The following is a 14,952-nucleotide window of genomic DNA, read 5'->3' on the forward strand; positions in this document are numbered from 1 at the left end:
GTCTGCATGTGTGCAATGCTCTGCTTATCCACAGGGCCTTACTACATAACTACACTTTCTTTCCCTCATGCAGGGTCTGGGGCAGCTCGGGACACACAGTACTGTGTGAAAAATGGTGGAGAGTGCAAATTGTGTACCTTTCCCAAAAACAGAATTGGATGCTGCCGTGACGGGGCCTGGGTATGCTGTAAACAGTAGAAACCAGCAGAATTCCTGAAAAACCCAAGAGGAGATGAGTAGAATCAACAGAACAAGCTGTTCTACTCCTGGGTCTTCAGTCCACTTATTATACAAGTGGAAGAGACATGGCCTTTGCTGTGTCCTGTGTGCTGCTTGATTCTTGTCGAGTAGTAGATTTCTCCTGCTCTGGAGTCAGTCCTTCCTCCATTACTCACCCAGCTCTTCTCCACTTGGGCCTAATCCTAAATTGGGTCTCACTCACCCTCCAGGTGTAACTGGGTCACTAATTGCTCTCTAGCTCCAGTTAACTCTTTCTCTGCCAGTGTGGGTGGATGAGGTAAACACTCCCGGTGTTGCCAACTCTTGTGATATTTTTTTTTCCTAATTCAGAGCCTTTCAGCAGGGACTGAGTCCAGTCTGATGATGATGCCAGATGCTCCAGCCCTCACATGAATTTAAGCCCAGCTTGTGAGGAAAATTCCTGTCTCATTGGCTGCCCGCCCCACTGCCCTGCCTCCTGGAGCAGAATAACCAATCAGAGCTGCTATAAGAAGAGATCTTTCTGCCCCTCTTCTCAGTAGTGTGATGCCGATCTCACAGGATGAGAAAGGGGGAGGAGGGAGCTATCGAGCAGGGGGGCAAAACTGATGGGGGTTGGGGCCTTAGAGGGTGCTAAACTGAGGCGGGGGCTGTGCAGACAGGATTGATTTGGATGTCTGGGGGCAGAATTAATTGCTGGGCAGGGGACAGGTAGATGTGGGGTGAGAGTTTCTGCAGCAGGGGCCAGAATCGCCTAACCCAGTAAATTTGGGAGAATGGGCAGCTCTGTCACACACCCACACTCAAGATGGGCCCGGGGAGTTCAAAAATCAAAAGGCAGAGGCAGCCCAAAACACCTTTCTAAACACATCTGGTTATTTGGGGGGAGTCAAACCCTTGATTATCGAGGATCTTACTCAGGATTTTTGATCTCTTGATGTTAGCCATTCTGCATCCCCTCTCATGCAGGTACCGTTAAACCAACAAACACTCAAGTGCAGACAAACCCGTTGTTATTTTACACGTTGTTCATTATACCTACACCTGACAGTGTTTTGTTGAACTGGGAACTAACTTGCTACTTGTCACATTCCCTCTGAGCCGGATCTGAAGGAGGGAGAATTTCACCCCATCTTGTCCAGCTGCTGGGGCGGAGCAGATTGTGCATATTTCATGGGAGAAACATAATGGCAATGTGGAAGGGCCAAAAAAAAAAAAAAAAAAGAGAGAGAGAGAGACATGAATGCTGAATAATCAGGGCGTGCATATTACTGAGAGTGGATCCAGTGGGTCAGAGTGACCTGAAAGGGGATTGAGAAGCCAGCAACCTGTAGTTGGGGGGTGACTAATTCATGCTCCTCCCCTTGTGCTCTGCTCTCTGGTAGGGGACTTTCTATAAATACAGGGACTTCTCACATATGCCATTCAAACAATTGCACACTCAATCTATCTCGGTGCCTCTGACGGGCTAGCCACACCTTTGGCCATGGAGATCCTTTATATTCTGTTTGCAGTTCTCTTTTTGGTCTCCCTGGCGACCGCAGGTAAGACTGAAACACGTAGGGGACTGTGTTATGCTTATTAGAAGCACGCAGGATCTTTTTCAGGGGGAAAGGCAATACACCACATTTACTGAAGATACAACCATTAGCATATGCATTCACACACACACACACTCACACTGTCCCACCAGTCAATGTTATAGTTACCAGTCCAGAGTCCGGATCAATCTAGTGGCAGCTAGGTTGATCACAGGTAGGTAGGAGCCGTGTTCCGTTGGGCACGACATGATGCTCCAGGGAAGTCTTGGCAGGTTGAACCCAAAGTTTCATGGCAAGGCACCCTGTTTGTATAGTCATTTTCCTTCATTGAGTTTTGCACCATCATGCTGTAATTAATTGTTGTTTGAGTGCTTGGTTTTTTATTATTTTTTTTAATGTTGTTCTTTTATTAAGTCTGTCAGGGAGTTACCCCATGCTGGTTTTGATCACAACTATCTCGTTCCCTTTGATAGGTCCCTGTCTCATTTTTAGTGTCGTCAATCTGCCCACCTCTGACATTTCAAGAGGGGCACGTTGCAGCTTCCTGGTGCCCTTGCATCTGGTTCTGGTTTCTTCCTAGACCATCTGGTTCAGTGATGGCCCTTACACTTCTCTCTTAACACACATTCCTCATTCCCACACAAAACAGAATTGATTTACACAGAACATTTTGAACAGGAACATCAAATTGCAATGCAAAAGCAAAACAATCACGACGTTCTTCTACTTGTTTTAAAATGCTAAGCCTACAACACACTGGTGACCCACAAAGGTCTGTTACTGCCTTGAAATTAGTCCAGACACAAAGAAATTCTGGCTGATGCATCTCTACCAATGGCACGTTAGGCCATCCTTTCTGCTACTCCAAAAGGGTGGCTGGCAGGATATGGTCAAATTGTACACCAATACATTTAATATATGCTACATTATTAGTTTGTTATTCTTTATTTTTTATTTTAAATTATACAAAATACAAACATAAAATCTACCAGTACATGTCCCCCTCTTAATTCCTCAAGAACAATTCCTGAATGGGTCATATTTTATACAATTGTTTTATAGCAATATACTGAGAGACAATTTGAGCTTGTGGTTGTAATTTAACAAACATTCTTTTCATTCAGTAGCACATACAACACATTTCTAGCAAGCAAACATAGGACAATATTAGCACAACTAGTAATGGGGGAAACATAATAGACAATATGCCTTTAGGGGTCAGGGACCAGCTTGTAAAAACATCGTACCAATGATAGGCCATCAGGTTTTTTTCAGATTTAGCAATTTTAGCATGTTTTTATTTGCATGTAATATTCGAATGACACGCTTCCCTGTGTTTCTTTGTGTTTGCTGTAAAAACTGAGTCACCTTTGTTTCTGACAACAAGTGATCAGTTAGATTGTGCCAATCCAGGCCCAGGGAAACAGACAAATTAACCAGGGTGGCAGTTATAGTGCTTTGTGCTTTTTTAAATTTTTGATAAATAGTACATTTGATTGCTAGCAGATAATACATGGGCATTACATCTCCATTCATTCACTGGGGGTTGACTGATACTTGCATTTTTTTAAAATATTGTTTCCCAGGATATAACACATACACATTGTTTGTTGTACGAAACACGTATCACATTTTTCAGTTCGTCCCATACATGTTCCCAATGATGTGTCCTTGCTGCATGGTTCTGTGGTTACAGGTAGAGACAAGCACACCCATTTCTGAGGGCTCCACTTCGTACACCCTCGGGTGTCCAATAATTTCTCCTTTTTCCCAGCCCACTGACCCATAACCTGGGGAAGCCAAAAGGATCCCATGCTCAATTTTGGGAGCGGGCTCACTTTTCAGATTTCTGTCTCCACAGACTGTTGGTAAGCAATTTTAGCAATAATTTTACCTAATAACAAATCAGGCTTAACCATGCTGGAAACATGCTGCATTTATTTATATTTGTAGGTATAGAACAAGGACCCCTTCCGTTGTTTTAAAAGATGCGTTGATACCCAAACACTCCCAGATATTACCCCAAACATTTCACGTTCAAGTGCTGCTAAACTAAGAATTTGCATGTTAGTACATTCTATGGCTAAGGCAGTTTTATTCCCTAATTCTATTTGTTGTTATATAGCAGCCAGGAGGTGGTGTTTAGCCACCTCCACATATTCCATGTTGCTTTTAGGTTTCCCAGATCTATTTGTACCAAGTTCACAGTTGTATTTGCCTGGTTGTGAATGAGATTGTCTTGCAGTTGTGACAAGGAACTTAACTTATTTTTAAATACCTTCAGGTCTATGATATTTATAATTCCTGCTTTAAAACCAATCCCTCCTAATATGGTGTTTGCTACCTGAGGATGTTTCCCTGTTAACAGACTGGAGTTCCTTGACCTCTGCCCTTTTGCAATATTGGTTTTTGTAAATACAGTTCCAATGCTTATTATTATTTTGTTTTGCTTAATGCAGTATTTTTAACACAATACACAACAATGCTAGCAACAAAACAAACAACACAAGACAAAACATAAAACACAAAACACAATTTTTGTAGATTCATGGCATTTTGGGTTGCTTTTCAACTGGTACCAGCATTTCCTGATTTTTTGAAAGAAAAAAAGAACATGTTTCTACCTCTTTTGGGGTGGGAGATTATTGCTTACAATATCCCTTTCTTTTACAAATACCCTTGCTGATTGCAGGCAAAACAGAGGAATTACCCCCATACTTTCCTGTGTTTTTGTTTTATAGGCAGGCCAGGTTTCAATGGCTTCTACTTTTTAAGGGTTTAGGGTGAATTATTCCACTGTTCAGTTATTAAATTTATGAGATGATGTACCTCAGGTTTTTTTTTTATACAGCAGACCAAGTTTGTAATGTTTTTTTTTGCTGTGCTAAGCTTTAAGTTTATTCACAGGAATAGCTGAGAAGCATCGTATGACCTTAAAGGTTCTTTTAAAAAATTATACACACTATACATTTTATTATACCATGTTTTTTTATTTAGACAATTTGTTTTTGAGGCCGATGTGTTCAATGTTCTTGAAATTTTTGCACAAGCTTTTAAATGTAATTATATTTTGAGTGTTTTGGTGAATTAAAAGGTAGGGGTATCATGCATATAAGGAGACCCCTTTTGTACCTGTCTTCAGAGTTTAGCACTGCATATGCACACAAAAAAAGTACCGGTGTATATATATTTTTTCTATTTAGGGTTAACTTGTCCTTCTTTTATTTTTAGGTTTGATTTCTTTGTGCTGCCATTTATGGGCAGTTTTCTCCTTCCGCTATCAGTTAGGTAATTTGCATTAACACAGATGCTTTCTGGCTTGTTTTTGGATCCAAAGCCATTAGCAGCTCAGAGACTCTGTCTTAAAAGGGACACAATTAACTTTCACCAGAGTTTTGATTTCTTTTTACTTTTAATTTTTTATTTCAAAACACACAGCAATCTGAAAAAGAAAACACAACCTATTGTGGCTCCCTTTGGAGCACAAATAGGATTTTAATTAAGGAGTATGGTATGTTTTCGCATTTCTTTTACCTCTCCTACAATATACACTGCACATGTTCTGGAGAAAATGCACATTTTTTTCATCATTTAACTTCTATAACATTAGCCATATTAATTTTTATATAAGGTGGAACTGTTTTGGGTTTTTTTGTGCTTACAGAGTTTTTATGTACCCTGATTAAAGTGACAGTTTGATTACCTTAAGGTTCAGTGTTCCTAATGTTTCTTTTTGTTTTGTTTTGTGCACCTCACCCCTGCAGTTGCTCCAGAGGGACACTGGGGCTTTTTTAATTAATTTTTTTTTTTTACTATAGCTTTTATTTGCTATTTTGTTACCAAAAACCAAATCCAGAATCTCTTTCCTTTCTCCTGGGTTTGACTGCTCTGCTGCAGCCACGACTTTGGTTTTTAAAAAAATATTGATCTTCATAAAGCATTGAGGTACCTTACGGGTTAAATGCTAAATTCCCAAAGCCAAACAACACTAGTTCCCTGTGTCTGGCAAAAAGTCTGTCAGTTTTGCAACTTTGAATGAAAGATTCAAATGGATTTTAGTGGTATTATTTAAAAACAAAACAAAACCAATTTATTTTAAACCTACAAAACAAGAGTTTTACAAACCAGGAATATTGGTTTAGGTCCTAAACACCCCACATATTTACACAATATATTTATACACACAGATACATACATACTTTTTTGCTTAACATCCCTTACACTGCTTTAATTTTTACACAGCTGTACATAGATACATTGACATACATTTGGGGGCAGTTAAATTCCAGTAGACACCTTTTATATTCTTTTAGCAAATTTGACTAAATTGTCCATAGTCAAATTATTTAAATTAGATTTTTTTTTGGCCTGGATTATTTACAGATATTCCTTTGGGAAAAGGGCCCATTTTCCCTCCAGAATGGCTGCAAAGAAACCAAGAATTCTCTTTTTATAACACTTTTCCTTTGGAACATTTTTACAGCATTCAACTGCTTAATTCCCTCCAGCCTCTGCAGAGTTAACGTCTCACTTTCTTTCCTTAAATCACTTGCTTATTTTCCAAAAAGACACCTTCATTAGTTCAGATATCACCATTTGCTGCCTGCCTGCTTGCCTGGGCCTGATCTTGCTTTCCTCGCTGAACTGTCCCTTCCCATGGGCACAGGCTTTGTTTCACTACCAATTTAGCAAGGAGGGTGAGCTCCTTAACTAGCCCTCACCCCTCCTGGTCCCTTTCCTTAAACTTTTTTTTTAATTGTGAAATCACCACAATATCACTCACAAAAAATACTACACTGCCCAAACTCCTATATCCTTCAGAGTTTGGTTTAACAGAGCAAGATTTGTTTAAAAGGAGTAATTTCCTGTATCAATGGCATTTTTTCCTGCTCTTTTTGAGCTTTGTTCTTAGGGGACTCTTTTATTTTTATAACTTTTCTATGCCCATGCTCATGCTGGGACTTACACACCACAAAAAGTCTATACCCACTAAAAACTGCCTGACAGAGCAGGAGGGGGGAAGGCTAAGCCCCCTAACTTTTGGCCTCGATCCTGCTACGACCGAGGATATATTCACCTAGGCAATTTTTCCCCGTCAGACGGGTCAGAGCGATGACTCTAATCCCCCCTCTATTGCCCCTCACTTCTACGACCAGGGGTGTACACACCTGAATGATCGATCACTTTATATGGCTGGAATACCTTTTAGCAATATTTAGCAGTACGTTTAACAATCACAATGCATGCTTTCCCCTTTTTGCAATTCTTCACCAAAAATTATATGCTTATAAGAAGCACACAGGATCTTTTTCAGGGGAAAAGGCAATACGCTGCATTTATTGAGGATACAACAAATGCATATGCATTCTTTCTCTCTCTCTCTCTCTCTTTCACACACGCACACACACACACACACACACACACACACATTGTCCTGCCAGTCGATGTTACAGTTACCAGTCCAGAGTCTGGATCAGTCTAGTGGCTAGCTAGGTTGATCGTGGGTAGGTAGGGGCCGGGTTCTGTCGGTTGCGACACGGTGCTCCAGGGAAGTCTTGGCCAGACGAACCCAGAGTTTCATGTACATTATTATTTTATTATTCTTTATTTTTTAATTTAAATTATACAAAATACAAACATAAAATCCTACTACTACAACTGTAAACCACAACACTAGTGAGTATTAGGAAACTACACTGATGTGGGGTACAGTTCCAGTCCCCAGTATTGGAATGAGATAGGAAATTTGGAGCATTAGGTTCCAGACATTGGGATTTGAAGGAGAATGTAAATTTGGGGCCACGGTTACTGTACTCAAGGTCTGTTATTGATGGCTTGGGAGCAGCGGTTCACACGGTGAGTCAGTCTGCCCTCCTGCTAAGTGCCAGAAGAATGAGTAATTGGTAATGGGAGAGGGTGGGTGATTCCCTTCTGCAGCACCTGGCGCATGAGTGAGAATAGAAAACCCATCCTGCTGTTGCGTTTCTGCTATACTTAGGTATCAAACACCTCTAAATCAAATCCCAGCACGCCAGGATTTTTGTGTTTAAATCTATCTTTGTTATTCATTTTATATGTGTTAGCTGGCTCCACCATTATAGGGCCTCACAAACTTTAATTCATTGAGTCTTAGGTCCCCCCCGCCCCCACCCAGGAGATAGGGAAGTGCTGTTGCTCCCATTGTACAGCTAGGCTTCTAAAGCACAGAGAGGCTAAGTGACTTGTCCAAGACCACCCAGGAAACATGTGGCAGTGCAGGGACTTTGAACTTGGGTCTCATGAGGTCCAGGTTAGCACCCTAAGTGCTGTACCATCCTTTGGCAATTAGATACTCTTCAACATAGAATATAAGGGTTGAAAGGCACCTCAGGCAGGAGGTCATCTAGTCCAACCTACTGCTCAAAGCAGAACCAACCCCCAGACAAATTTTTGCCCCACATCTTTGAATGCTTTCCCTTTTGTAGGACACCGGCGGTTTCCAGACACCCAATCTTGCATCAGACGTGATGGTTACTGTAAAGCAAAATGCACGAAGATCGATAGCCGGGTTGAAGTGAAGCTGGGGACCTGCAAGAATGGAAGGCAGAAATGCTGCCGACCTAAGCGTCTGGTAAGGCAGTTGCACTTATTTCTCTCAGTTACGGACCTCATCTGGTGTCCATCAAGCAGAATCGGAGGCTGTGGGACAGATCCTCAGCTGGTATAAATTGGCATAGCTCCACTGACTTCAGTGGATCCGTGCCAACATAGATCAGTCGAGGATCTGATTCAGTGTAACCTTTAGGAGGACAATAATGCTCACCAACCCAAAAATAATTCCCAATGTACATGCAGAAATGTGAGCATTGGGGAGTTCTATCTCCTGTAATTTCTTGCACGAGAAGGATCTGTTCAAATCCTCACTGAGAAAAAACACTGTACCCACGGGGAGAGAAATGAATTGATACTATAGGATAATGGCTTCCACTCATTTCAGATCCCCTCTTCCTTCCCATCCAGATCCCACATCCTCAGCTGGTGTAAATCAGCATAACTCCATTGACTTCAATGGAACTACACCCCTCGCTTGATAAGCTGGGCCCCTTCAAACAAAATGTATTTTAATACAGCCACATGCAAGGTCACGTATCTAGCAACAAACAACACAGGCCACAGCTACAGAACAGGGGACTGTATCCCGGAAAGCAGTGACCCTAAAGGATTTAGGGCATGGCAGACAAACAGCTCAACATCAGCTCCCATTACAACGCTGTGGCAAAAAGGGTAATGCTGTCCTTGGCTGTATACACGGGGAAGTAGCGTGTAGGAGCAGGCAGGTGATGTTACCTCCACACTGATGAGACTGCGTGCAGTTCTGGTGTCCAGAATGAAATGTGAGCAGGGGCTGAATGAGCTCTCCCCTGACATCTAGTGATGAAGAGGGGGAAGGGCTTCAGGAGCAGACCGTACTCGCATTGACACACCTACTCTGCTGAGGTTTTCAGCTGTGTTGCCAAAGTGACCAGGCTTGGCTGGTTTGGGGTTATAATTCACTTTGGTATCAAATGCAGGGGGAATGAAATGTTGTTAGACTTCTTCTATGAGTAAAGGGCAGCAGAACTGTACTTAGCCTGCCCTGATTGAGGGGGGGTCACCCTAAACTGAACCTCACTTGCTAACCAAGGGGTACAGATGCCAAATCCCGCTGTCTGTCACAAGGGATGGGGGCAAGTGTTTCTACTGAGTGGAGTAGAGTGGAAGAGAAGAGAAGAGAAGAGAAGAGAAGAGAAGAGTCGAGTCGAGTCCTAGGTGCTATTTAGCTTTTTACCTTACTTTTTAAAGAGAGAATTGCTTAGGCTCTATTGAGAGTCCTTGTTTCTGTTCAGTGCTTATTAAAGCTGAAATTGCTGTTGTAGAGGTCTAGAGGCTAAACCTTAGATCTGCGGTGGGGGTGATATTGTAGTGAAAGCCATGCAAAGGCTGAGGTTGTAATGAGGGTCCCCATGACCCAGTGAAATCATTAAGAACTGGGCTAAGAGGAGGAACCTCAGAACCCAGCATTGCAGTGATAGTGGGGACCGGCCAGCAGCAGCAGTGGGGTGTGGTGGAGGGAGAGGAGAGTGGTGTGTTACAAGGACATTTGTTCTGCGGATTTTCACGCCACAAGGTGGGAAACTGAGGTGAAGGACACTGCCAAGTGTACTCTGGGGTGAGTGTTTACTTATGGTTTAAATGCTTTTGAATCGTTGTTGCAGTATGTTTCCACATTAATGCTGAGTTCCATCTCCCTTTTAATAACCGTTTCCTTTTGTTATACCCAGACTCAGTGCTTGTGAGAGGGGAAGTATTGCCTCTTAGAGGTGCCCTGGGGTCATGTTTAGTTTTCCCAGATTACTGGGGGGGAGCCAACCTGGTTCTGTGTCATATTGTTAAGCGGCACCCCTAGATATTCAACCCAGCCCTTGTTGCACCTGGCAAAAGGGTTACAGAAAAACTGAAGAAGGTGTAGAGAAGAGCAACAGAAACAATTCAAGGGCTTTAGGAAATGCTTTTCTGTGAGGGCTGGTCCACACTACGGGGGGGGAAATCGATCTTAGATACACAACTTCAGCTACGTGAATAACGTAGCTGAAGTCGAATATCTAAGATCGGATTACTCACCCGTCCACACCGCGCGGGATCGATGTTCGCGGCTCTCCCTGTCGATTCCGCAACTCCGTTGGGGTTGATGGAGTTCCGGAATCGATATAAGCACGCTCAAGGATCGATATATCGGGTCTAGATTAGACGCGATATATCGATCCCCGAGCAATCGATTTTAACCTGCCGATACGGCGGGTAGTCTGGACGTGGGCTAAGAGATGTAGAGAGCTCAATCTGTTTAGCTTATCAGAAAGAGGCTGGATGACAGTGGCTGGATGACAATGTATAACTACCTTCACAGGGAGAAGAACTAAGATACAAGCGGGCGATTAACAACTGGAACAAACTACCAAGGGAAGTGGTGGATTCTCCATGTCTGGGACTCTTCAGATCAGGACGGGAGGCCTTTTTGGATGTTATGCTTTAGCCCAACACAAGTTAGTGGGCTCAATACAGGGGTAACTGGGTTGAATGTAATGGCCTTTGTTATGCAAGAGATCAGACCAGATGAGTTAATGGCCCCTGCTGGCCTTAAAATCTATGAATCTATGATGCTGTGAGGCATTTTTACAAGCTGAGGAGCTGGTCCCAGATATGAAAATATCAGGTTCGTGGGGCCTTAAATATCCAGCTCATAGGCTGCTGCCTCTGCCAGCACTGTGTAGGTGCCTTCCCCATAGCCATCCCCCTTATTAGGTTTAAATTGCACTATGGCTTCCTGGATCATATGTCCTGCCACGCAGACTCAAATGACTCCACCTGCCCCGCAACAATGTATTGAGGCCACAGTCTGTTCTAAGCAGACATGGATTTGGGGTGCTTCAGTGAGTGGGTGCCCTTCAGGTGTGCCAGACTGGACACTCAAGAACTCAGCCCTCTCCCTCAATACCCTCGATCAATCACTTGGGAAAGTTGTAGAGACGCAGCCTGTATTTAGTACCCACATTTCCTACTGACTACCACGGTAGTGGAGTTTCTCAGCAATTCTGAGGCCCATAATCCATAACTATTTCAGTGAACCCCATTTCTTCCAGCACATTGACAACCCTGGCCATGACTGACAATACAACACTTGACAATGAACCACCAGCTCTACTTTTCTGGCATTACACAACTGAAGAATAGGATAAAAAAATGCACCCTCTGCTTACCTTCTACGGTCAGAAGGGCCCCTTATGATCATCTAATCTGGCCTCCTGCATAACCCAAGCCAGAGAAGATCACCCAGTAATTTGTGAATCAAGCCTGTAACCTCTGATTGAGCTGCGACGTAAGCGTCTGAAAGGCATTCAGTCCTGACTTTAGGAACAGGGTATTTATTCTAATGTCTCCCTCTCCCCCAACCCTTCATATGCTGTTTGCCTTCTTGGAGTGTGTGGTCTTCAAGGCAGAGATGTAGTTCTTGTTGGTACAGCACCTAGGACAAAAAGTGCTCAATCTTGACTGAGCACTCCGGGCACCAATATAACATAAATATTAAATGTGAACATCCACCTATTTCTGAGTGATCCAACCAGAGCAAAGTATCTATGCTAATAAAAAGAACTGGAGACGATGGGCATATTTAATTTTGGATACGCTTTGCCCTGTTGAGTCTCACTGGGGAGAAGCCCAGAGGACGACCCAAGTTTTGCATTAATGTTTAGAACTTCCCTTTGTCTCTTGGACATAATTCTTTGGGAGTCTCTCGGATTGATAGCGGCCAAAGCAGTAGCCCATACTTATAACATCTCCCTTACAGAGTAGGACAGAAGAAGAAGAGATGTCTCTACTTAGGCTGTCAATCGTCACTCACTGATACTTAGACCCTGAAAAACTACCTCAGGTCTCGCTAACCCAGGACCTGCTCCAATATGTACTTTGCACTTTTGTTAATTCATTAGACCCACAACTGACATCTTCATGTTTGCAACTAATTTGCAAGTTGTCAAATTCTTTCTGAGCTGGATAGGAAGAAGGGAGAATTCCCTGCCTACACCTGCATGCTGGAGCTGGATGAACTGTGCAAATGGCACATGATGAAAGGGCTCATAATACAGTGGGAGGGCCAGTGACACAACGAGATGAAGTACACGGGAGCTGAGTATTGTCGTGAGCAGATGCACTGGGGCCGAGTGACAACAAAGGCTGTGTGAACAGCAAGCAGTGTGCACAGCTCAGTTAATTCATGTTCCTCCCCATATCCTGCGCTGTCTCAGGAAACGCTGTATAAATGCAAAAACAATGAGGAAGAGAGTGCTAACGAGGCCAATGTAGCTAGCACTACAAAAGTAATTTTCCCTCTATTGATATTCACCCTTTCTTGTCAGCTGCTGGGAATACGCCACTCCCATCTTAACTGAGTAGGCCTCGCTAGCACTGACGCCCCACTTGGTAAGGCAACTCCCATCTTTTCATGTGTTGTAATATATATACTGCTTACTGTATTTTTCACTCCATCCATCTGATGAAGTGGGTTCTAGCCCACGAAAGCTTATGCCCAAATAAATCTGTTAGTCTCTATGGTGCCACCAGGACTCCTCGTTGTTTTTGCTGATACAGACCAACATGGCTACCCCTCTGAAACCTGTACAAATGCAGAATCTTATTATCTTAATCACATAATGATCTCACTCTGACTCTGTTTCTTAGCTCTCCAACTACACTGGGATCCTAGCCAACCTTCAGCCATGAGGCTCCTCTACACTTTGCTGTTGTCTTCTTAGACTCCGTGGCTACTCCAGGTAAGAGGTGAGACTGTAAATAGGGATACTGGCGGTTTCAGGAACAGAATTATCAGTCTCATTAGGGGCTGAATTTGTATCGCCAGACTGGATTTAGGGGGCTTTTCAGCACTGTTCATTAAATGTCACTCAGGTTATGGGATTCCAGCATAAGGAAGATTCCCACTTTTACATTCTGAGACCTGTGAAGTGAGTTGTGAACATCAGAGCGATCACTAAGGGATGTAGAGCAAGGAGGTATGAGTCTGTGTAATCAGGAAATCAAGACAGTCTTGCATTCAGTCCCAAGCATGGTGTATTGTGTCTTTATTTTCTCTGCAAGACCCACCAAGTCCCCAAACACCATCACTCAGATAGCTAACTACTAAAGCAACAAGCAGGACACCCTGCACTGCATAGGTTGGCTCTGCGTGGGCTCTGATTTTGAGACAAAAGTCTGTTGTCTCCTAGTCAATCTTTCCGTCGTTATACAACTGCCTGAATTCAACACCAAAATAAGAACTATCTCATGGGTGGTAGAGTTTAGGATGTCTTGCTCTTTTCCCAAACAATGACAGAGATGAGTGTGCTCCACACACAAATGGGGTAGGGGGAGGCATGGTTACTCATTTTAGATAATTGCTTCACACTTATAGGTTACACAAGTGGTTATTATATTTCAAAAGCAGCAGGCACCTATGGCAAATTATTCTTGCTGCTGGGGCTTTTTACTGCTTCTCCTTGCCCACGCCACCAATTACAGTGGTTATAGAGCACAAGTCCTAGCTTGGTTCAGGCTTTGGGCCTAGGCTTAGGCCTGCCAGCCGCAAGGTGAGCCCCAGCCAAGTAAGCAGAGGCCTGGACTATTGGGACTAGCCCAATTTTCCCCCACATTTACAAACATCTACAAAATAGTGGACAAAAAAGAATAGGATAACATAGTTTATTTTGTATCAGGGGGTAGCTGTGTTAGTCTGAATCAGTAAAATGCAACAAAGAGTCATGTGGCCCCTTATAGACTAACAGATGTATTGGAGCATGAGCTTCCATGGGTGAATACCCACTTCATCTCACATAGCGTATGAAGAAATGTATCAGTAACTGGCTAAGAGACAGGAAACAAAGAGCATAGGAATAAATGGTCCATTTACAATAAAGAAAAAAGGCTAACAGTGCAGGGCCAGAGGTTCTGTTAGAGGAGTGCTGTTTTAATGGTCCATGAATAAATTTAGAAGGTTAGACCCATTGGAGTCTTGCTCTTTCACTTGAAACCTTCAGTAAAGTTTTGACATTCCAGCTAACTACTGTGCACCCCTTGGATACTCAGTAGGAGGGATCCGGGTGGATGGAGCCTGCCAAGACCTCTTGGGATAGATCCTCACCTGCTGCAAATTGTCACAGCTCCATCAACCTAAATGGAGCTGTGATAACTTACACCAGCTGAGGATCTGCTTATGTAACCCTGGAAAGTTATAAAAGACCTCCCCTCTTGTAGAGCTACCAGCCTTCACGAAGGAAAGCAGGTCAGTGTCATAGTGGGTGAGGTCAGGCAGGCAAGTGCCTTTTTCTCCCCTATTGAGATGGGATTCATATTTGGGTTGGAAAATGAGCTGACTTCAGTGTCCTCATTTTTTATAGTGATACTTACGGCCGTCAAAAGCAAATCTGGGCTATTGTAGATGTCCTGGGGCAAATTTGCACCCAGCTTTAACCAAGCCTCCGTTTATGCACCTGTAGTTTTGTTGCTGCTCTCAGACAGCTAGGCCAGTGCACCTGCAAATCTGATAGTTGTCCAAATGACCTCCTCTGCTAGTACTGACAATTGTGAATGTGCAGCTACACCCACAGTAACTTGCCCTTACGATAAG

The 14,952-nt window shown here is 43.2% G+C and overlaps 1 protein-coding gene across 1 annotated transcript; it reads left to right on the plus strand.

Annotated features, from left to right (window-relative positions):
* The first annotated feature begins 1,705 nt into the window (after nucleotides 1-1,705).
* Nucleotides 1,706-13,055, plus strand: LOC115649478 (gallinacin-13-like). Its single transcript, XM_030558411.1, has 3 exons — nucleotides 1,706-1,763; nucleotides 8,225-8,370; nucleotides 13,014-13,055. Exons 1-3 carry the CDS (start codon nucleotides 1,706-1,708, stop codon nucleotides 13,053-13,055), a joined length of 246 nt encoding a protein of 81 aa, XP_030414271.1.
* Nucleotides 13,056-14,952: the final 1,897 nt, after the last annotated feature.

The sequence above is a fragment of the Gopherus evgoodei genome, chromosome 3 (genome assembly GCF_007399415.2).
Source record: "Gopherus evgoodei ecotype Sinaloan lineage chromosome 3, rGopEvg1_v1.p, whole genome shotgun sequence".
Classification (NCBI taxonomy): Eukaryota; Metazoa; Chordata; order Testudines; family Testudinidae; genus Gopherus; species Gopherus evgoodei.

Excerpts from the sequence above, each read along its gene's own strand:
- LOC115649478 (XM_030558411.1), top strand. The coding sequence starts at position 1,706 with ATGGAGATCCTTTATATTCTGTTTGCAGTTCTCTTTTTGGTCTCCCTG. Across the intron at positions 1,764-8,224 it reads GGTCTCCCTGGCGACCGCAG|GACACCGGCGGTTTCCAGAC; the intron begins GTAAGACTGAAA and ends TCCCTTTTGTAG. Across the intron at positions 8,371-13,013 it reads GCTGCCGACCTAAGCGTCTG|CTCTCCAACTACACTGGGAT; the intron begins GTAAGGCAGTTG and ends TCTGTTTCTTAG.